The 23,203-nt window shown below is 48.6% G+C and overlaps 8 protein-coding genes across 8 annotated transcripts; 7 read left to right on the forward strand and 1 right to left on the reverse strand.

Annotated features, from left to right (window-relative positions):
- Positions 1-1,932: 1,932 nt before the first annotated feature.
- AKAW2_50328S (uncharacterized protein) lies at positions 1,933-2,321 on the forward strand (the record flags this gene model as incomplete). The annotated part of the gene is made up of 2 exons (XM_041690134.1): positions 1,933-2,025; positions 2,181-2,321. 2 exons carry the CDS (start codon positions 1,933-1,935, stop codon positions 2,319-2,321), a joined length of 234 nt encoding a protein of 77 aa, XP_041543749.1.
- A 3,688-nt stretch (positions 2,322-6,009) lies between these two features.
- Positions 6,010-7,142, forward strand: AKAW2_50329S (uncharacterized protein; the record flags this gene model as incomplete). The annotated part of the gene is made up of 4 exons (XM_041690136.1): positions 6,010-6,052; positions 6,111-6,298; positions 6,349-6,601; positions 6,655-7,142. The coding sequence occupies 4 exons, from the start codon at positions 6,010-6,012 to the stop codon at positions 7,140-7,142; spliced, it is 972 nt and encodes a 323-aa protein (XP_041543750.1).
- Positions 7,143-10,717: 3,575 nt separating this feature from the next.
- AKAW2_50330S (HNH endonuclease signature motif containing protein) lies at positions 10,718-12,028 on the forward strand (the record flags this gene model as incomplete). The annotated part of the gene is made up of 3 exons (XM_041690137.1): positions 10,718-11,123; positions 11,173-11,498; positions 11,549-12,028. The coding sequence occupies 3 exons, from the start codon at positions 10,718-10,720 to the stop codon at positions 12,026-12,028; spliced, it is 1,212 nt and encodes a 403-aa protein (XP_041543751.1).
- Positions 12,029-13,787: 1,759 nt separating this feature from the next.
- Positions 13,788-14,837, forward strand: AKAW2_50331S (uncharacterized protein; the record flags this gene model as incomplete). Its single annotated transcript, XM_041690138.1, has 1 exon — positions 13,788-14,837. One exon carries the CDS (start codon positions 13,788-13,790, stop codon positions 14,835-14,837), a length of 1,050 nt encoding a protein of 349 aa, XP_041543752.1.
- Positions 14,838-16,943: 2,106 nt separating this feature from the next.
- AKAW2_50332A (uncharacterized protein) lies at positions 16,944-17,616 on the reverse strand (the record flags this gene model as incomplete). Its single annotated transcript, XM_041690139.1, has 2 exons — positions 16,944-17,402; positions 17,464-17,616. The coding sequence occupies 2 exons, from the start codon at positions 17,614-17,616 to the stop codon at positions 16,944-16,946; spliced, it is 612 nt and encodes a 203-aa protein (XP_041543753.1).
- Positions 17,617-18,415: 799 nt separating this feature from the next.
- On the forward strand, positions 18,416-18,646 carry AKAW2_50333S (uncharacterized protein; the record flags this gene model as incomplete). Its single annotated transcript, XM_041690140.1, has 1 exon — positions 18,416-18,646. One exon carries the CDS (start codon positions 18,416-18,418, stop codon positions 18,644-18,646), a length of 231 nt encoding a protein of 76 aa, XP_041543754.1.
- A 49-nt stretch (positions 18,647-18,695) lies between these two features.
- AKAW2_50334S (uncharacterized protein) lies at positions 18,696-19,041 on the forward strand (the record flags this gene model as incomplete). The annotated part of the gene is made up of 2 exons (XM_041690141.1): positions 18,696-18,870; positions 18,935-19,041. 2 exons carry the CDS (start codon positions 18,696-18,698, stop codon positions 19,039-19,041), a joined length of 282 nt encoding a protein of 93 aa, XP_041543755.1.
- A 3,646-nt stretch (positions 19,042-22,687) lies between these two features.
- Positions 22,688-23,197, forward strand: AKAW2_50335S (uncharacterized protein; the record flags this gene model as incomplete). Its single annotated transcript, XM_041690142.1, has 1 exon — positions 22,688-23,197. The coding sequence occupies one exon, from the start codon at positions 22,688-22,690 to the stop codon at positions 23,195-23,197; it is 510 nt and encodes a 169-aa protein (XP_041543756.1).
- Between the last annotated feature and the right edge of the window lie 6 nt (positions 23,198-23,203).

The raw sequence follows: 23,203 nt of genomic DNA on the forward strand, positions 1-23,203 counted from the left end.
CCACTTAAGACATCTCGGGGGTGAGTGTGGCCAGGTAGGACGTTGGTGAGCCTTGCTTACCGACGCGGTGCAGATTGGCAGAGAGTGGGCATATGTAGACAGGATCCTCGCTATGTTGATGTCGCGCACGATTCCTTCGTGTGCTGAGAGCCTTCCATAGCGCAATCATCCAAGATGAACCATGGTCCTAAGTCAATATGCATCAAGTGGAACTTGGAAGAACTCGCTTGCTCTTTCGGCCACGGATGGCGCGAGCTGCACCTCCTGGCAAGCACACTATGGTTTACCGTAATCTGGTAGTGGGGAATGAATGCAGCCGACACCTCTCTACACGTAGCATGTAGCCCAATGGCCGGCATTATGCATGGGATAATGATAATCATTCTATCTGCATGCGTGAACACCTCCGTATCGTCATTCCTCTGTCTCTGTGGTGATGTGGGTGCCATACTACCGCACAGACTTCATTTTATTAAAGGACGACTTACCATAGACTGGCTGGTGCTCCAGGATACATCCACACCCACATACGCGGTCTAAACCACCCAGCAGACAGGCCCGTCCCTCAGTGTTCTTGGCTCGCTCGACTAATTTCTTCCAGCGACGCACAGAGAGCAAGGGTGTCGTAAGGATAGTCTGTGGTTGTTGGTTGCCCTTGCGCTTCCCTCGTTTTGGTAATATCTTATTCTTGGTCTACAAGGTATAATGGCTGCAATTCCTCTCGGAAACTGCCGCGATGACTTTCACACTCATCAATAGCCGTTTCCGTCTGGATCCTGCGTTGCCATCCGCCATACTCCATGGCTACTCTGTCCAATACGCCCTTGGCTGGGGCTAGGAACCCCACTGCCACCAAGCTTTTGTTCCTCTGCCGTGAATGCTATCGAGACTTTAGGCTAGTAGTGTGTGGCCATCGAAGTATTCGGCTCACCCAGAGACCGGAGACTCGATGCTTCTGCTGCGAAAAGAGTCACCAAGTTGGAGTAGTCGTGAGCTTGCCCAGATAATCTAAGGCTACTTGCGGCTATCATTCTCTCAGGTGGATGAAACCTATATTGACGAGGTCAAAAAGGCCTGGCATATCTCTCTGCAACTAGAGGAGCAGCGCCGCGAACTGGAAAAACGAATGCTAGAATATAGTATGTCGCCCAGAGGATTTGAACGTATCTACTGACTTGTCAAAGGTTCCAAGGAGGACCATTAGGTCTCAGCGACAATTGTTGATGTGTGCGTCATCCAAGCATGTCTACTTGTATTAAGTTTGAACAGTAGGCATGAATTACTATGATATAGCAGCCGCGAAATTTAAATGTAGCAGGTAAGTATTCAGTAGATCTCATCTATACTCGCATCTAGTCCAGGGGCTTATTGTTCACTACGCCCTCGTACACGCCTGCGTTTACCATGATTTGGTAGTGGGGTGATGCCTTTCCCGCCCATTTGGTTGGACGCTTTTGTCCAAACTAGCTTTGCTTACCTCGATCTGGAGGCGGCGTTTGTGCAGGGCTCTTATTTTTGCCTTGTTCTTTCTCAGAATAAGTCTGCGTGGTGTGCTTACAGATTCGTATCAGATCATGGCTCTTCGAAATTAGCGATGCAGGTGTGAATGTCCAAGAACGGAACAGCCATTGGGGGAAGCGTATCACAACCGGCCAGGAGGATTCCATCGATGAAGGGCCGGGAAGGAGCTCGCCTACAGGTAATCTCGAGCCTTCCATGACCCAGGCCTCATTCACGTTTGTTTCCCTGTGCGCTATATCGACAATATGTTCCAGTGTCCTGTGTTTCGCCAACACCTGCGAACTCCTCGCGAGAGGATCATGCCTTGGCTCTCGACTTCACCGTGTATATAATACGCCAGCCTTGCGCAAGTGCACACCGTGATTTGGAAGATCCTGCATCGCTTTGTTACTCCCGCTCCAGATTTCGAGCATGGCCTATAACTTCCGCAATGAGGGACTGGATTCCGCTCTCGATCCCAGTAAGTTTACGCGGCCAATTGTCGACCGTGTTCTCACCGAGACGGTAGGACCTGTCCCGACTGCCTCTTCCTCCTCCTCCACCACCACCACCTTCACCCCCGCTGGGGAACAATTGCCTGCCCTGTGATTTTGGGATCGCTATACCCGCACTGTGTGACCATAGTCGGTTACATCTCTAATATGGGAATGATTGAACAGGAACTCTCTATTCAGTCCGTTTCCCAATATGATCCTCTCGCCAAGTTCACGATTGAGTCGTCGGAGGTTAACCGCGAAACGCGATCCAAATATCCACCACGAGAGTTCGCACTCAACCGCTTCACAGAATGCAAGGTATAGAGGTGGATGGGACGAACAGAACCTTAAAACCAAGGTTCCAGGACCGATGAAATTTCTGGAATGGCCCCTCACGGAGGTTCTATTACGCGAAGCCTTCGCCCTCTGTTCGGCTGGTCCTCGTAGTCTTTCATGGTCTATACCCAAGTTATGAGAGTCTGAAACGTCTTCCGAGGCTTATCCAATACCACTTGGACAGCCTGACCAATCTGCCTTTCCTCTTCCCGTCTCTTTTCAAACTACACGTCAACATTTTTTTACCGGGATACATATCTGATAGGGAGGGCAATCGAACTGGCGCCGACCGAGTGCTCCTCGCCGCGGAACACGGTCCAGGAACACTAGAAGGTTCCAAGTTGGGACCGATTCCTCAGGTTGAAACCGATTCTTGAAGGGCAGTCTAAAGACGTGCGAATTTACCAAGGATAAGTTGGAGTCAGCAGTCATGCAACTGCCAAAGCTTCTAAATTAGTGTTTCGAGATTCTATCCAGGGTGCGTGACCAATCTGACAGGTATGTCGCGCGGATCCTCAATTGGAATATATGGGCTATGCTATCTTGACTTCCCCAACTTTTTGTTATCTCACGCCCCGCGTGACATTGGCAACTATTTTTGTCAGCGATTGCTTCCTTGAATGCACATTTGCTAGTTCACTGGTCGCGCCCTAATCTCCCAATATCGGGGTGAACATAAGAGCCACTCTTTATTTCGACATTGATAACCGGGACGCTCAATATCTCGATTTCTACTCCCTGTCTCTGCGTAAATATCCATTTCCCCTCGATCACCAGTATTTGTATACATGCACGCTTCCTGAATTTTCTTCATTGATGATAATGACCAAGAGCCCTCTTCTGAACCAGTTTGCTCATCTCTGTGCAACATGCAGAAGTAGCCTCTTGTTTTCTTTCCTACCTTTAAGCTTTCTTACCCGCTGTCGCTGAAAGGTACGGCAGATTCAGAAGGCAAGAGAGTAGTTCTTATCGAAGATGCTGCTTCCCTTCCTAACTGGATTTTGGCAAAAGGGATCAGTACAATTCAAAGTAATGATAATGCACCAATTAATCACGGACCAACTAACCCGGTCACAATGCCGTTCGTTGGCTTTTGCAGCTTTTGGTTGCTGCTGGTTGATTGTCGGGATCACGGTGATGGTAATTTTGTACCTTAGGACGACTTTGACCACCCTCAGTTGCACCCGTGAGATGCCTTTTCCGAAAATGATTCATTAACTTGGCGTAGGTTGAGTATACTCCTGAGCATCCTATCATGGGGCAATCATAAGTCTTGGTGATACGCTTTCTCACCCCTCCCGACTCCTGCTGATTCTCGGGTGCGGTTGCACTATGGGTTGGGGTGTTGCCAGGGAAGCAACTCGGGGGCCTATTGCTATTCAGCGCAAGGTTACAAAGCTTTTCACTGCGAGCGTCTGACCATGTATCATCGCAGAAATTATCTCCATCCGGTACGTTAGCAGGGGCGGAGTTAAGAAGATCATTGATTCTAATCTCCTTTTGTGGCGACAGCATGACGGATGAGCAAGGGCAGTACAAGAACAAGACAAATAAAAGCCAATGAGCTTGAAATAGGTTTGCGGGACGTTCAAAATATGCCCCCGTTGTATGTGGAAATCTGAGGATTAGACAAATCAGTAGGATTAATGCCACATATTTGAGAAGAAGGAACAAGGTGGCGACTCGGTAAGGATGCATTAGAGACCCAAGCAAACAGACCAAACGGGTCCTAGATCACCGCAATCCCCGCTGCATTATGTGATAGCCAGAGCTGCCCTCAAATTATTGGTAATGCCAAACAGTCTAGCTCAAGGCGAGAACCGGGCAAGCAGCAATTGGCACGCCAATCCCACATGCGTAAGCTAGAATTCTAGTAGCTATGTGATATTGCTCATGCGTGAATAGTATTGGTTGTTGCGCGTTAGGCAGTTGTACCAAAGGGAAAGGCAAGTGGTTTTACGGGCAAATAGGAAGAGGAAGATACGATGCATGTTCGGTTCCAATGCTGAAGGGAAGGGAAGCTCGTTGGCTGACCAAAACCTTATCATCGAAGAATCTTGGAAGAGAGACTGTAACCCAAGACATGTTCCTCCGTCTCGCGGGACGGGGCGGTCGAATTCAGTCTGGAAGATAAAGTGGATACAGGCAGCAGTCAGTGCACTTGCATAAAGCTTCTATCTGTTTACGGCATGGAACTAATCAAAGACCGTCCCGGCAGGGGTAGTTTAGCCAAGGGTGAAGCCTATGGGCCTGATGCGGGTCGCCTAAAGCGTCTGAAATTTGAGAGGAAAGTAGCATGAAAAGACCATGCCAGGTCAATACATTGTAATACGCTGGTATTCAGTCTTAATTCTCTGGCGTTGTGATGCGTATCATGGCATCGGCGGCGTGTAGAAGTAACCCTCATGCAGTCGACCCCATCCCTCGATCGGATTTTAACCCCAGTCTCATTATACAATAGCCAGTTTAACCTTGTCTGATTGATGTAAGCAGTCAACTGACTACCTTGATGTCTCATATGTTCTTAGCAGATATATATATTAGGAGAAAGGGGAGAGGACACGAAGAAAAAAAAAAAAAAAAAAAAAAAAAAGAATGAAAAAAGAAAGCCCTATGAAAAGGAAAAGGAAAGAAACAAGGACATCAAGAAAAAAGGAACATAACATTCTCAGAACAAACGCTGCCAGAGATGGGCAGTAGGGAGTCATGTCCTGGTGTGCCTCTCTACGTCTGAGCTCATGTAGGGGTTGTATCTTCCGCCAAGACACAATGGTTCATCGCTGCGGGAAAGGCGGCTAGAAGGATACAAAGACACAGGTTGGGGGGAAAGCTGAGTGGGAAATGAATAAGAGTTTGCTGGGCTGGCCATTGACATAATTCGATTTCTAGTCATCTAGTCGAATCCCGCGGGCGTCTATCTCGTACTCATGGAGCCCATATCGGCCAGTCGCTTGTTCAACGTTTTAATTTTTCACACGATTGAAAGCAGACATGTTCACAAAACGTTCGCTTTCGTCAATTTATATTTTAAGACACTGTAAGGTGGCCCACCGGAATCTAATCAGACCTTGTTCATTGAAGAAGAAGTTGAGAATGCGAACACCCTTGAATCGATGTCGTAAGCTGGAATAGTTCCGTTCCCTCAGAAAAACCGAGGTTAGCGGCAGACTTCGGCCGGCTTATTGAGAGAGCATTGCTCTGCTATAACGAGAATAGTGCCTTCGGAAACCAGACGCCATTTTCACCGTCCAGCCCCCGAAGTTATCTTTGGAAGGCACTAACATGTTCACAAGAAAGGTAGTACGCACCCATATGGAGAGACATACCACCTTCCATGAAATCCCCACCAAAGGGGTCGTGGGCATCGGGGTTGTGGCATGGATTTTCGTTAGTGCCCGCAGCATGCTTTTTCCCCAGAACTGATTATGAGACCACGGTCGTGCGGGGGCCTTCGCCAAGTGCCCAGGGTTAGTGCACGAAGTTTTATATGGACCCTACCCCTGAGACATCATCTACCCACAACGCCAAACGATTTGATCCCTCGCGATTGACCGGCTCCAACCTATGTTGTGAACGACATTTCTATTTCCTCTGCTCCATGGCCTTTCTTGATACCATTTGCCACTCTTTGACCAGATTGCCATGTTGACGAGCAAGCTTTCGGTGGAAAGTAGCAATGATTTCTTACAGCCCTTTGGACCTACATGACAAGACAAGAAGTTAGTTAACGAAGCCCGGATACCTTCGAGATATACTCACCACCATGGGCCAATCTAGCCAATCATGGAATCGGCGCAGAATCTACACAACAGCCTCTTAACCAGCTCTTCCTCTGTTTCAATTGTTCCAAACCGTTTAGGTCATCGGTACTCTCGAAGGAGATTATATCCTACTACACGGGCACTTCTGAGACATGCTGCTGCTGCAGATCAGGAATAAACAAGGAAGTACTACAAGGGTCATTTGTCAGTGGGAAAGGCGCTGAGTGGGGAATTACAGGCTAACGTCGAGCAAGATCCCTTCATACCATGCAGCAGAGATTAATCGAGCGCGTGACCAAGACGAGCAGTGCATCTGCGCGTCTCGACAGACTCAGACTTCGAACAGCAGCCTTCCACACTTGGATAACAGTATCCACATCCGCCTTTATCGGGAACTTCTTTTTGCCCCTTTATCTACCAATACATGCTGGACACTCCTGAGTCATATAGTTGAATCCCTACAGCTCCAGACACCCCTGGGGGACGGACTCAAGCAATCCAGACAAGGTTGGAGCAATCCATGCTGGAAACTATAAGGACTTTATCTAATTGGTCCGTAGCATGTGTGAAAATGATTAAACATGTTCTTCAACAAGTACCCGTCCAAATCCTTAGGAATATCATACAAGATATGCGAAAACATTTCCAAAGCTCCGAATATCTTCCTATACTCGCCATATTGGAGACATGGGGAAGTGGCCAAAACTGTGCAGCAGCAAGCTACTGCACCGAGTATTCCCACTGTCCCCATGTCTCCAGGTGTCACGAAGGGAACGATAGGAGTCAACCGAAGGGTCCTGAGAAGACACTACATCCACGCGACCTTGACCATACGAACAAAGCAACTAGGCGGGTACTGACGGTGCCAAGCAAGTATACTTACAGAAGAGGGCTTCGGAGACAAAAGAGAGCACCGCTCAAAGGGGAATGTGCGGAATGCTCGGCCCGTATATCACCGCTATGGAGGGTTGGACCCGATGGAAGAAAAAGTCTTTGCAACGCATGCGGCCTAAGGTGGTCCAAGAAGAAAAGGACAGCGATAGTGTAAGGCATGATTCACATATGATTTGAAATATGAGGGGTACGCGTATTATTCAGCTGGGTGTAACCATTCCAAACCAGTAGATGTCATGAGTGTAAAGGGCCTGTTATGTTACAGCACATCCCTTCTTGAGCATCAGGACAATGATGACTGCTCCGTATAAGTACAAAATAATAGCCTTTTTAGAACAGGAAGAGTGGTATCAGATTTGTCCTTTCTGCTTGGGAGGTTACGCCTCAAACACCTGGTATGCTGTTGCATTGGACATTGCATGCTCACGTATTAAAAGCAAAGTTTCTGTGGCTGTTGTGGCGGAACCACTGGGTTTCTTGCGGCCAACTGGACTGGCAGCTGGCAGAAGACGAACGCTGCTGCCTCTAACGTAGGATTTGGATTTATCCCATTACTTATGATATCAGCTACTCTGCAATGTGATATCGAAGAAAGTACAATAGCCAAACGTGGCATGCTGCCGAAAGGAGAATACAGATGAAGTTACCGGTGCTTAGCTCAATCTCGCAACTCTTGCCGTTCATCCGTTTTCCCAAGAGAAAAGAGGAGGCCTTCGGTATCAACACCATATTTAAGCATGGATAACCAGTGTCAAGACCATGGCGTTTACTGCAGTATCTAGATTTTCCTTGGCCTGCATGGGGCAAATGAGAACCATAATCAATATAATCCACGGATAAGGTCTAGTCCACATTTCGGACAGATGGTGTGTTCTTTATCCCGTCTCGGGAAGCATCACAAGTGGAAATGGCTCCAATGGACAATTGAAAATAGAGACGAGGTATATGAAAGAGTGAAATGCTTGGATTGATCGAAATTTTGACAAATGAAACACTCTATCAACCAACAATACAAAAGGATGATTCTGAAAGCAGCATCGTTGTTAAACAATGACCGAGAACAGATTCGTAGCCAGAGACCTAAGCAGTATCTTGAACAGGGTGGCATGCTTGAAACAATCGGTATTCAGTCGGCTTCAACAACTTGATTGACTCCACAGCATAGAAAAGAGGGCAATGGTGTCAAGATGGCTTCCGGTAGCACTTTCATACACACAAATGACTTGGGAAAGTTTAGGCTTTTGTTATGATACGCGGAAATTTCTGGACACTTGGAGATATCTAGATGACATTGCTGATGTCGCCAAAACCCAAGCACGGTCGCTGGGAATGAAAACTCTGTTTTGGGACAAATATTACAGAACATTGCGAGGAAACCTCTCTCGACGGGAGACATGTACTTGCTCTGAGCAAACGGCTCTAGACTACCGGTTCTGATCGGCCTGATTGCAGGGGAACGTTCTGCGGTTCACCACCCCAAGATGGAGATTTGACCCCTTTCGTTCCGGCCTTTTTCATCTGTAGAGTAATCCGGAAGGTCATGTTTGATACTTTCCCCCCATGCCAAGGGCCGTATTTGCCAGGACCGCACATTATGCACTCGTACAAGATCTGCCTCCACACTTCGAAGCGGGGGATATGCGAGAACCGAATAATAGAGAACCAGGGGTCGTATATCTGGAAAAACGAGCAATAAATCCTACCGTGGAGCGGGAGACTAGAGTAGCAGCAATAAACCTTGTTTGAGTGTGTCGGTCACCATTGCCTAGGAACACTTTAGACCCACGTTAACAAGACAAATAAAAATTACCCAGCCGGCGCAATGCCGTCTCATTCGTCCACGGCAATGTCTCACATGGAGCCTTGTGCTACCTAAGTCACGCTCGGTCTCGTGCCACGATGAGGTGGAGCCCGGAAAACATTCTGGGCGCAGGTGAATTTGCTCTGTTATTGAGGGTCCCTCTCTTGCCTTATTCAAGGGTAAGGCGTGGGCCCAATGACAAAGACTGATACGGAGTAATGAATTTAAGGTATACTGGTACTCTGTGATCCGAATCTGTCTCATAGTTTCATGGGGGCTTTGTCCGTTCTGTTGTGATATGAAGCTGTTGCTACTCGGGAACGATACGGCAAAACGGAAATAATTCCTGCCCATCTACACGAGTTGATCGGAAACCAACTCGGACTTCGTGCTGTATGTATATCTTCTTTGCATCCCTTTCAAATAAGATGAATCAAGCTTCCTTTTGCACCACGACACTTATGACCGTAGGCGAAGGCAAGACATTCTCACAAAATTGAAAACAAACAAGTATACCACTGCAATTCCCTTAAACTTCCTCGGAAAGAATCAAGAAGGAGCACAAAACCCTGGAACCCAGTCCATCCCAAAAGTCAAGGAAACACTCTTCACCGTCGCGATAAGTCCAATGCTCGTTCGACACTGCAACCTGATGCTGGCTGATAGCATGAAGGTGTGTCTCCTCGAACCCTTCCACAACTTTGCTGCAATAAGAGCATTCATGGCGAGAAGGAGAAAAATGGCATTGCGTTATATGTGTCCAGAGATCCAGCTGCGTATTGAAGACCTGACCGCAACCGTCCCACTGACAGAGCATACTTTCGCTAACGTAAACCACAATCGCGCGGCCCATAAAATCGCGCGGCCCACCTAATCATGCTATATAAAAACTACTTTTTAAATTGAAATATCTCAACCACCAACAAAGTATTAGACTTTATTTTGAATGTGTAGATTATTATTTCAATGAATATAATTTTAATATTTTTTTAAGATTTTTATTGCTATATATATTGGCTGGTAATATAAAATACATGTAAATTACCTGTATTTTTAAATTATCAAGATATTTAATATATATTAATTAGTTAAAATTTTTTGAATAGTCCTGGTATATTTATTACTATATTTATAATCTATATACAGAGTTATAGCCCTCTAAATAAAGAAATATTTGAGATATAGTAGTTCTAAGAAAGATATATTTTGTATGGAATTGCAAGATGGGCCGCGCGATTGTATGGGCCGCGCGATTGTGGTTTACGTTAATGATTGCTTATTAGCTAAGCAGGAAAACAAAGTCTATCAACAGGAAAAGCAGACGAAATGAAGACTCCTGATAGGAGTGCTCCAAGACAACGCTTCAGTTAACCATCATGCCTTACTCCTCGCCTGCCCTAACTTCCAATCCCTACGGGAGAAAATGTTCGGGAGACGCAGTGGAGGCCCGAAGGAGAAAGGGACTTAAGAGCAATCCTGAACACGCCGAAGCTTGCAATGCAAGAAGCCAAATTCATGCTACGAACGGGGCTCCTTGGGCAATTCGGAGCCGTACACAAAGAGAAAATAGACGAGGCAGAGCACTGAGGTCATTGGGTACATGGAAGCTAGCAGAGCATGGGGAGCCCCAGACTTTACGTCTGAGTGGAGCCATGCCCTCATATCAGCGGACACTATGGATCGCAGCAGTACCCGCATAGCCATCGGTTATGATTGGCTGGTACGGGGTATGAGTTTATCCGTAATCCGTAATCCGAAGTGCCATTCCTCAACGCACCCGAGACAAACACCTTTGGGCCATCATAAGAACCGCTATCTCTCCTCGATGTCTCGGATAAAACACGAAATCATTACGATCTTCTTCGCCCATAAGCCAAACTCACGCATAAACTCAAGATTTGAAGGATTCGCGATAATATCCGGTTATAATGGCTGTTCCTCATCGCCGGCACCGTACATCACTGGAATCGGTAATCGTTCCTGAGCCGCAACACTTGACGGCAGAAGAGCATGGCAAAGCAATTGAGCTCTTTAACACCATCATTCATTATTTCGAGCCTCTGCAGGAATCGACCAAGGAATACAAGCCGATCACCCTTGTACGCCTCACGAAAGAAGAGATTTCTGTTAAAGATGAGTTTCTTCTCTTATTTTTCACATTCATTGAGCGTGATCGATTTGGAATTTCAGAGGACGAGCAAAAGAAGATTTGCCTGGCTGAGACCGTTTCGAACATGCAAAATTTTCAGAGATGGACGAATGAAGAACGACATGCGCTTGGCCACAGTTTAGTTAAGTTTGCCATGTATCTAATAGATAATTTCTTTCTACCACGTATGTCACTCCACGCGTACCTGCACAATGGGATACTTACTCTTCCTAGTCAAAGCATTGGCCACAAAGACTCCTCAACCTACGCCAGCATCTGTTTCTCGACTTATGTCGTCAGAACCAGCTATTGGCACCCCGCAACGTGTCTCTAATTTGCGGCATCTCTGCCTTGTGCGTGACCGACATCGATGCGTTATAACCCGAAAATTCGACGCTCTGGAGGGTGAAGCACGGTACAACATCCATGGGGACCAACTGACGGATGATGAGGGGAATTCTTTACTGCCAGAAAGCAGCGATATGGCGCTCCTAGAAGTGGCGCATATCATTCCTCATTCTCTCATGTCTCTTAGCAACATTGAAGGAGAGCCGAAACTTGTATGTTACTAATTATACATATGATCTTTTGCTAACATATCTTTTTCTAGACCGAGCGAAAGCATATCGCCCACAAAATCCTCAAAATGTTCAACCCTACAGCTTTCCACTTGATCGAGGGAACTGATATTGACCGACCAATGAACGCACTCACTTTGACTCATGATCTTCACCGCTTGTTTGGTAATTTTGAAGTTGCATTTGAACCGGTCCAGAACCAAGAGCACACATACAGGATTGACTTCGTGAAGACTAAACGCATCTGGCGAGCCTACAATCTCCCTGTTACCCGCGAGCTCTTCATCACTCCCGACCGAAACATCGAGCCGCCTCTTCGTCAGCTTTTGGAAATACATCGTGCTATCGCACGCATTCTTCATCTTAGTGCAGTAGGTGAACATATCGATCGAGTTATTCAGGACATGGAAAAATTGAAGGTGGAGCCAGTGTACTCGGACGGGTCTTCTCGCATTGGTGAATACATCAAATATAAACTTGCCCATCAACTTGGTTGGACACATGTTCATTAGGGGTTGGCGTGTTGTTGATAGTGGCAATGGTTCAGGAGTCTACCGGGAACTGTTTATATTTTTTTTATTATTTCAGGAGGCTATCCCTTTCCTGGTTGTTTAAGCTATTAGGCGCCGTCGATCACTCATGATCGATGGACCCTCTCAGTCTTATCTGCCCGTCTCTTCTAAACACTCTGTGTGTTTGTCGAGGGCATGCAGGTGATGCATAAGTGTCTGGCCCTTCGCCTACCCGATAAGGTGACTTCCACTGTATAAGGCCGTACATTCTTTCATTCGCTGACCCATTACTTTCTGACAGAGTTTCAGCTACGTCAGAGCCGTCTGTCTCATTAGCTATAGAGCACAAGCTAATAGGAAGAGGCTAATGACGTCGCTGTCAACCTACCTTTATGAAGCACGCGCACCAACGTCGTGCCACAAAACCGAGCATTCAACGCCAATCTCCTTCAATGACGAGTGTTTGATATCCGGATTTCTCTCTTCAAACGACCTTCTCCCTAGTCCTCCCTCCCAAATCGGCCTGTCGTTGCCCGTTCATATCCGCAGTGATATAGTGATGATGATGATGACTCATACGCTGACCCCTCGCCTAAATTGGAAACCTGAACTGAGGTACAAGTGTGATCATATTTTCACTATCGATGGGAGTAAGTACAGCTATTTATAGCTGTAGTGTTGCCTTGTTTAGCCTCTCTGCATGTCCTGATCAGGCTACCTCTGGTAGCCTGTCAGATTTATGCAAGACACACATCATAACTGGATAGTAGACCTCGCCAAAACGCGGGTTGGGTTGGGTTTTCATCTTTGGAACCCGCCCACGGGTTACCCAGGCTGGGTTTCGGGGGTCCCCAACCCGCCCATGGGTTCTGTTGAATATCACGGTGGCTGTGATGAGTATCATGGTGGCTGAACCTTATGGCAGGGATGGGACCAGACATATATATGTGCTATCCCGCCCATGTAAAAGACAGCTCTCCTTAATTTTAAGTCAAGTTAAACTAGAATCCAGTCTATTCTCACTCTAACACCAAGACCTCATATATTACGGAAATTCATGTGAAATGTTGGATCTTTTTAAGAGGTATCTTAATGTAATTGATGTATGTATTACCGTTGTTTATCTTTTGGGTTGGGTTCGAGACCGCGATTTGGCGGGGTCTACTGTACACTAGCCGCTCACGTGAATTCAGGTAACAATTCACCCAGGCAGCAGGCCGCGTATTCAACGCCACAACCGTACATCTTTTTGTCCCCCAAATCCCGAGTCATGTGATCATAAATTACTGTAACAAAAAGTCCCTGTACGCTTTGAAGGTTCTAATTTCTATCTCATCGAGCTCAACGCAACTCTTCATACACTGAAGGACCCATCATTGAGAGAGGGCTTCGGTGTTCTTAGATCCTCCATCACGAATCGTATAAACAGTGTACGAGCCGCCACTCCCCAGGAAAAACAAGCGGCGATCTGCGTCCCATCTGTCTTGGGAGCCAGGTCAGCCGCGTCCAAAAGCGGTCCTGCTCTGCATCGCCTCCACAACTCTCGTTATCCCAACCATGCAACAGCCTGTTGACTAGTTTCCGTCAAACCACCATAAAGCTTAATAATAGTGAGCACCTGCTATAATCCAGCCAATATATGGATAAACTTCCGACAGAGATTGTGGGCATGATTGTGAGGAAATTGGAAAGTAGGGATTTTCTCAATTTTCGCCTTGCCAACAGAAGTCTCCGAGCAAGGTCATTCCAGGAATTCACTATGAGATTTTTTGAGACGCGACGCCACATATTAAGCCGACATAGCCTTGAGACCCTTCGAAATGTGGCTACCCACCCTGCTTTTGGCAGTGCATTGCGTGTTCTCGTGATCCACCCTGATCACCTTACAGCACATCACCTAGCCAATCCCCGGAATAAAGAAGCCGCTGCAGTGAATAAAATCAGCTATGAACAACATTTAGCCGAGCAGGACCATCTGGCAGCATCAGGCTACGATACTGCATGTCTCGCACAAGCCCTTTCCAAGGCAACAAACTGCAGGACAATATTCATCGAGTATGATATTAACCACCGCCCTTGGGGGGCTCGTTCTCTCGAGAAATTGACCGGTGTTGAACCAAACTCCACATTGGACAGTTCAGAAAGCCGGAAATTCTTTGCTCGCGCTATTCATGTCATCTTCGCTGCTGTTGCTGCAGGTTGTGTCCCACTGCAGCGGCTTGAACTCAATGTGGGGTTGTCTAGAGTTCCAGTGGACCCAGGAATGCTGCAGCTCCCGGATTTCTGCCTCACTATGAGTCCTATTACTTCGACACTCACAACCTTACGTTTCACAGTTGGGCCACCAGAGAGGGGAAGTGCGTTGCCCTGGGCAAGGCATCTAGTACGATTTATCGTGCAGTTTTCCGGGCTTGAAGTGCTACGTCTAGGGTTTGATTCTCGTATTCAAACAGGGGATCTTAAGGCGCTAAGCGAAGGCATTTGCCTCAAGAATCTCCGCGTCTTGGAGATCGACACGGTCAGTGGTACCGAAGACCATTTAGCTAGGCTACTTCTTGCCCATAAAATGACTTTGCGCGACGTGTATCTGGAATTAATCGAACTTCCAACTCTAGAGTCCTGGAAATCATTACTTAAGACCATTCGGGATGAACTTTGTTTAGACCGCCTTGAGATCACGGACTGTGAAGCCAGTGATCGTATCATTATGTTCGGTGGCAAGCAGTTATGGGATTCTATTAGCATCCAAGGAGGGAAAGAAACTTTGAATAATCTCATCGGGACACTAATGTTGGGGAAGATGATCTGAGCCACTGTTGGGTGACTGAACATGCTCTTGTGGAGGCGGATGCCAACCACGTGAGCTACAAATACTCGGAGCTAGCCGCGAAATCGAATATATGATTTTCGAAGAAGTTCGGTCGACGGAGGCTGGTTGATGGGAAGTATGTATCTCTAGCAGCTTACCTAGAAAGTCGTGTAACAGTTCCGCCGCTCAAGCCTGCCGTGCAGTCGGGCTCTTGCAATATGTACGATTCGTGTTGCAAAATGCGTATTTAGTAAGCGGTCTAAGATAAAGACCACGACGTCTTGTGGCGGCATGCTTTGCAACGTTTCCAAATCAATTGTCACAAGCTAGAGATTCTGCCATATTGTTTATTTTCCACCTTTTCGAAGCCGGGCTTATATTTCGTCGCTCCGACGCAGTGAGTACGCCGCTTACTGTCCGAAATGCAATCAAGGGCCCAAAGGCGCTTCCACCATTTCACATTCTCCAGGTCTCTGGCAACTAGATGGCCAATCAGGTCCTCCCGCAGCATATTACACCGTTCACTGTCTCAGCGAATAAGTCCGCGCCGTTGGAGCACGGTCAGAGCTTTGTCGCGCTCTTGATGAAAGAAGCAGGAGTCCCCGTCATGGAGGACATGCTAAAACCGCGTCCCGGACCATCCCAAGATCATCATCTGCGCCATTAATTTTCCGTGGTACCAATATACAACGCGAGGCTTAGAGTCCACAGACAGGGATGTGTTGTCCTTGTGAGTTCCTAAGCCGGTGGTAAATGCCCACTTTCGCTTGAAGGCGATGCTGGTTCTTCACAATCGTAGCATTTATGATCAGACTATGTGCGGGAAATGAGCGTGGCTTTGATGAGATACCCTGTCCGACCACACACGTGCAGCTGTTCGAATCCGAGATCTCAATCTCAGGCAAGTTGACGACGGAGCTGGCGTATGAACTGCTGCGGTCCGATGGCGTGTCACTGACCACCGTGAGGTTTCCAGCTGGAGCATGTTTAATCCAGAGGTCATCGGTTGACCAAGCCGCGGATGCAGGCAATGGTGCAGTATGGTCGCGTAGAATGTCGGTCTTTCCGAGAAGTCTCTTTATGGTCTCGGCCGGCTCGTGCCCTTTCCCCTCCCTTGGTTGACGGGCGGTTGTTGCCGATGCCGCGGCTCGATCGGTTGCGCGACGCGGGTGCGGCAGAAGTAGATAGCGTATGCGATTCTTGATCACTGACACTGCCTTCAGCGGACGAGTGAGCTGCGCCCGAGTTGACACAGACGCCCGCGGGTCTTGACGGAAATTCTCGGAAATGTCTCTCAACACGTCGAGATATTCGCCACCAATTCGGGGATCGTCACTTTGTGCGGCGCTTTGAACTCTTACTCCACTGCATACACGAGTATTTGCTGTTTCTGCTGCAAGGTGCACGCAAAATTGGTCAGCGCGCCGATTGCATCGTCGCGCAGTGCTATCCCTCTTCTGTTTCTTCGCAGCTCCTCTTCCATTTCCTCAGCCTCTTCCAAGCCTCGTGTTCGCTGGTGGTTGGGGTGTCCGCGCGTCCTCAAGATTCATCAGTGCTAGCTGCTACGACGGTGATGCCCTTTCATCCATTGGGTTGGTATAATTTATGCAACTTCTATTTAGAGGATACGGGGGTGCCCGGGGAAAAGGTGTGAGATCTGGATTGAGTGTATGCGTGCAGACACGCAGAAGACCGACTAGGACGAGTCTTCCTTCATTGGCACCTCCGAGGACCCCTCATTTATCGGGCTCGGACGTTAGACGTTCGTTGGTTATTCTTTTCCTGGATCTGACCGCGTGAAATCTGGCCCATGCTCCGTTTGCTGATAGGCGGATAAGATCGTAAATTAGGTGTCGAGTACTGCTGCCGAGCGAGATTGTTTGTCCGTGGAGCAGGCCTGCCCGCTATACAAGAGACAGTTTACCCACCCCAGCATCACCCAGTCCATCTGCACACCCAGGAGGCAATTATATACATCAGACGTTCCTAAGCCGCTTCCAGCGAGCGTCAATATGCATTGCTTGCCACGATAGGCACCGCCATCATTGATCGGTATACGTGTGCGCATTCGCCCCAGAAAGAATATCGATTACTACGGCAGAGAAATTAGAATTGAAGAAGCTGCGTAAAGTCATCAGAGCCGGGTGCAATGTCATGGTTGTTGTCAAATGAAACCCCTCCGTCCTCCTGTATAGTCCACATATCCGGCGCCACTGTCGTTGCCGGTAGAGCAGTTCTCAAGGCGGCAGGGTCCGCATTTTCCGGTAAACCAGTAGGGCTCCAAAGCCGCTGGTGCCAATTCATGACGGTATGCTGCATTTCAAGCACCAATTGTTGAGTATCCTGTCGCTCGGAAAGCTGTTGTTTCCACCGATGCTGGTCGTTCACCAGCTTCTGCTTCTCACTCTCGACGACTCGAAGGCGCTCCAACAGGGTCTTCTTGTCCCTCTCCAACGCTCCAAATTCCTGCTCCAGGGTTTCGACGGTAGCCAAACATGCCTCGTGGTTCTCCAACGATGGGGCAGAAGGAGGGTCTCGTGAACCAGAGCCAGGTACCTGTGCCAGCTGGTGGGTGCGTGGAGTCAGCGGAACGATCCGGGACTTGCAACCGTACGTGAAGGCTTACCGTGGATGGGCGTCGACGGGGCCGCAGAGGCTGCTGGGGAGAACGCATTACGGGCTCCAGTCTTTGAATGGATCGTGGGTCGGAAGCGGTACTGCGACTCTCGGTCTTCCGGATGCTTGCGCGGATGCCCGCCCGCGGCTCTGACTTTGGCATTTCCCGATGACAACAGAAGTCGTAGAGAAACAACTGCGCATGTACCGTGCTGAAGGGAGAATTAGCCGGAGAAATTGAAATGTCTGGCCTGGCAAGAGGGAAAGGAACGCCATTGGCTTTGGCAGGTGGGTTTTAAGCAACAAGGTCAGCCAAAGCAGGCTAGGGATAATCGCCCATCGGTTCTTTTTCCCACGATGGCTCGGTGTCACCATAGTTGACCAAGCGAGACACAGCAATGGTTGAGGTCTGCGACAACCTGCTGTGCTGCGGATCTAAGCGCCATGGGGTATTTGCCCAGAGCGGACAAATGTCTAAGTTAACCTTACTTGCTCTGATCTATACCAGAGTTCGTTTTGTCTGGTCTCTGAAACTGACCCACCTGGCCCGTGGTTCAAGGCTCCCTTCCCTCATTGACACGATCGCACAAGGTAGTATTGACCTGTGGAGCTCGGACAACCCCTGGGCAATGAGGCAAGTTGACCGGTGGGCGACGTGGACAAGTCATGGGGTGTTGTTGGATCAATGCGACGGCATTCACTGGGGAAAGAAACCCAGGACAACGAATCCTCCTCATTTAAGTGTTTTCTGGTCTCCCCTCCTCTTTATTGTAGCCTCGCAGTGCTGTACGTCTTCCACATGGCAGGTAATGCATGTACTGTATCTGGATCTTGCCATTCGCGCCGGTTTCTGCATGCGCAGTTCCCCCACTCACACCACATTTTGCGAATTCACCCCCGCTCCCCATGGCCAAGAGACACCACCGGGCCTGGACTCCCGGCGAGGAACAGGACAATCCATCATGGGTAGCGCGCCATCTCCATTTAATGTGGCCGGAGAGGGCTCGGAAATATTCGATCGAGCGCAAACCCAGAACGAAAGAGTCTCTGCGGACCAAATACCGGCTTCTGGAGAAAGACGTAAGACGGCACCGCCGCCCGATGTGCAAGACGCCATCGCGGCTCAGACATCGGATCCCCAGGAGACTGGGCCGTGGCCAGCACAGGACTTGGCCCAGCCCTGTCTCGATTAGCGCCCCCACCCCTTCCGAGCATCGTTCAGACGACTCAGGCCCCCTAAGGATGCGGGAGATGAGGCCACCGGCCCCTACACGCGTCGCCCGGGACACGCAGAACCACGGTCAGGCCGCACGATCAACTCAGGGTCCCAAATCGACCGTCCAGTCCCCGGCTAAATGTGCGCACCGTCGCGGCTTTGAGACGCTTTGGGTTCGTAAGGGTCCGCGGGATCACCCCGGTAAGAGCATGCCCCGTGCGACGGGCCAAGCAGTCCGGTATATTAACGACCTTCTTTGGTGCAGGGGACGAAAAAATCAATGGGATGCCGTCACGGTCGTTGAATGCACCCTCCAAAATCGATCTGTTGTGGCCTTTAACATACCACGTCTCCGGTCGCACGAGGCAGTAACCCAAGTTGAATCAAGACATGCGGCCGCAAATTAGCTCTCCGCGATGATGTCCCGAATGGTGGGGCATCGGGCCGCGCATGGTGCCCTTCTTATTGGCTGTTGGACGAGACAAAAACCTTTATCCGTCTGCGGCGAGGTCCCTGCAGATCGCTTATTATCCTACTGTGAGACCCCCTTCACGCTGCCCTATAGTGCAGGGTGATCTGCTGGCCGAGGACGCTAAGTCTCGAAATGTCATTGTATGCGGTCTGTAGATTTGCGATTAAGCACAGAGAGCAGCAGAAATTGGGCATCAGGGCTTCTTGGTACGCGGGCACTGCGCCTCTGCTCTTCCATGTTTTTATGCTGCAATCCATTTCTCCCCTCTACTACATCATTAACTCAGCTCATGGAGTAACTTGATTTTGTCCGATATTGGCGGGTCTGTTAATACGTTCATGTCTCCTGGCTGGTCAAAGAGTCGATTTCACTCAACGCTCTCGAGTTGATAGTGCTTGTATATTCCCGGATATATATATCTGACGGTTCATGTACAGAAGATTATTGATAGGCATAAATATGAGTCACGCGACAAGGCTTAAAATCTAGGGTAATATCATATACAATCTCCAGTATATCCAAGTGTTTGCCTCTCTGCTTCATGCCCTAAGCCCAGAGGTCGAAACCCGAGGACATAAGTATTCCTTCGGTGCTCATTCGGTTTCCCCAGGCGGACATCAAGTTGAACCCCTGAAATAACTTCCCGAAAAGGGCTAGATCCAGGCCTTGCCGAGCCGGCCCCAGCAAATGTTGCTGACCCAAGGCCACAACGATCAACTAGACTAGAGGGGGCCGACTAGAGGGAGATCAAATGACGCGCACCTGCCCGGGCAATCTCACGTTTTCGAACAGATTAATGCCCGCACAGATCGCCTGGAGAAGACGGTATCGACCGTGCTAACCCGGCGATTTTTTCATCATTTTTTACCGGTAGTCTCTCGCTATCCTTTACAGTATCCCTATTTTCATCATTCGGTGCCTCTTTACCTCATCTCCCTTCCTGCCCCCTTTCTTTTTACCCCTCTTTTTCCACCCATCTCAATGCCCTACCCCTGGTCGGCAGTTTACCCAATCCCCCACTGGATCTCCCATTGACCGCGACCAGGGACCTCAGAAGGCGACCATCATATGCTTGAAGACGCATGTCACACCCAGCCTGGTCGATTCCTCAGCATGGCGCCGAATCAGGCTGCGCCAAAGTCAAAGCAGAATTGGGAATCCGGGTTAAAACCGATGCGCGGCGAGAAGCCGTCCGAGTGACGGGCATTTTGTGTGTAATAAACTGACCAGCTAGCTTCAGCAAGCGCAAGCAGGGATTTCTGCGTCAGCCGAATACAACTCAACCTTACTTACACTTGTTACAACAGAACTCACCACGAGAGCTAGATCGGTAGTCTCGTCGGATGATTTGCCCCGTTTGCGAGCCACCGGGCTCCCGGTTTCCCATATTCCAGAGTTGCCCAGGTCTTGCTTGGCTGCCTCATCATTCAGGCAGAGAATATACTCCTAAATATTTTAAACACCTTCTGTATATCAAATATATCGAATATATTAAAATACATGTAAAACATGTATTATGTATTACCCGCTATTGTAAGCAGCAATAAATCTATGAAGAAAAATATTAAAATCAATCGTATTATGTTTGAAAACTGTAAATTCATTTTGAAGTCTTGAACTCTTCTAGTGGTTGAAATATTCTAGTACAAAATAGAGTGCCTTTTGTATGGCATTATTGGATGGACCGCTCGACCATGAGGGCCGCGCGATCGTGGTATACGTTACGGTCTTCACCGCCACCCCGTCAGTCGACATGTGACCGATTCTATGGATGCCCTGGATTACTGTGAATAACTACCACCACGCACGAAATACAAAGCATGGGGTACAAGGAACTATAGAGAAGCTAATGCAAATTCCGGACATACCTTGGCTACTTGAACTCAGTTTGCAGGGCGGCACCGTCTCTGCGCACTCATGGAGTATGAACCTATCATCTTCAGTCAACATAAATCATCGTAACAAATCCGATCCTGCAACTCGTGTACGGTAGAAAAGATAGAAAATACAACAGCAACTGCATTGATCGCCGAGCGCAACGCTTCTTTTCCTCGAACCCCCGTTCCGCCTTTTTATTACTGTGGGTCCTCCGATGGAGGTTCCGAGAGTGGGTGGGCCTAGATCTCCTGGTTTAAACGCTACCCAGAATGTTTAATCTCTGATTGGAGAGACCCACATCACCCGGTCAAAACCTCTTCCTCGTTTTGGCAGGTTGCTTTGAAAGTGCGTGCCTACGGGCTGATCTTGGCCTCCGCCTGTTGGAGCGATCCGACTCGTCTCTATACTAGCAAGAAAAGATGAACCTGAACCAGTCCGGGAAGTTCATCCTTGCCCCAGACAACACGTAACGAGAAGTCTAGATTGGCACTACAGTTGCATTGAGTCAGACACAGCTTGAGTGTGGTTGTGATAGTCCAAAATATCGCTCTGACGGGCCCAGACATGCAAAGACAGTCAGCTCAGTAGGATCCGATGTGTCTGATGGGTCGCAACAGCCAGACATATCGGTCTCGAATTAATATGGGCTCACTTTTACTGGACAGTTACAAGGATTAGACTGACGGCCGCACGTAGTAAGGCCAGATCACGTTGGGACTGTCTCGGCTCACCTCAACTCTACGGTTAGTTCATATAGGACCGCTAGACTGTCAGCAATCACTGCAAATAGTTGACACGTTAATCGAACAAGACCCTGTCTACCTTTGACTCTCGTGGGAGGGAGCATTTGAGTCAGAACCGTCGAACCCCTGTTCGATAGGGGAAAGTACCGATGAACAGGTTTGCACTAATGGGTTGCTTTGACAGGGGTCCTCACGCATTGTGAGATGAACCGTATCTCCGGGTCAACGACCGTGTGGGAAGTTGTTTTCCCCGGCTTTATCATTCCGTCTGTTCAGTGACGGCTTGTTCCTAACTGAGCTTGGAGACATCTCGTACTGGAACGCCCTTCTTGAGTCCCGACTTTAGCAAATCAAGAGACAATACAGGCTGAACTGATGCGAGAAATCGAGGACAAAACGGTGACTACAGCTACACTGGATGTTGTGAATATCACTAAGCTAATTGCAGCGGGCTTTCAACCGAGCTCTGGATGAACTGCATAAAAACCAGGGAAGTCGGGAAAGTGTGACCGAATCTGTGGTAACAGATGATTCTTCATGATATTAGATCAATTCCCAGACTAAACGTTCTCTAGCTCGAGTTGATTAACGTGGTTTGGCCGACATCAGCACAAGGAGGGAGTGATTCGACCAATCTTCGCCAGGTTATCCGTTATGTCTCAAACTTACTTCGCCCCGGCGACCAGGACGAGTTGATGCCATTCCGCTCGAAGCCCTCGCCTACGTACAATAGCGTTGACATGCCGTCGTCCGCTAATCCATCATATATAGAGAGAGAAGGCCCGGAGCACACGACCGCACGCGCAAAGAGCCTTCTAGATCGAGTGGATGGTCTTCAGACAGGCCAAGTGGAGACAGATTTCCTGAACATGGCTATTTCACCTAGCGACCTTGCCGTATCTTTCCAGAAGACTTCTATGGGGACATGTTAAATAATGATATGGAATTGGCGCCTCAAATCTCTCAATCTCAGGGGTTCGAGACATCGATGGCAATGGTTGACACTATGGAAGACTCGGGTCTGCACTCACTTACGCCAGGAGATGATTCTTCGCTACCATCGCAGTTGACTCCTCAATTGGTTAACAGTACGAGCGTGGACTTACAACCATATACGTCGACTGAGTTCTGGGAGGCATGGTTGGCTGAGTTAGTTCCAATGGCCTGTCCTGACTCTCCCGCAGGTCTAGGGGCTCCCATTGCAACCCCAAGCAATGACCTTTACCACAACTTGAATGGGCTGGTGCCTGTCACACCTGATCTGCATGATCATCTTGATGAGAGCGAGGTTCCCGCAGGACTATTTGTTTCCAGTACCCCAACGTCAACCAGCATTGCGATCAATGTGGACGACATTGCCACCGGCCTAGAGAACAAGGATTCAGAGCCCAAAGTGATTGAGCAGATATTCAGATTGGATAGCTTTCCCGCATAGGCTACG

Source organism: Aspergillus luchuensis, chromosome 5, assembly GCF_016861625.1.
Source record: "Aspergillus luchuensis IFO 4308 DNA, chromosome 5, nearly complete sequence".
Classification (NCBI taxonomy): Eukaryota; Fungi; Ascomycota; class Eurotiomycetes; order Eurotiales; family Aspergillaceae; genus Aspergillus; species Aspergillus luchuensis.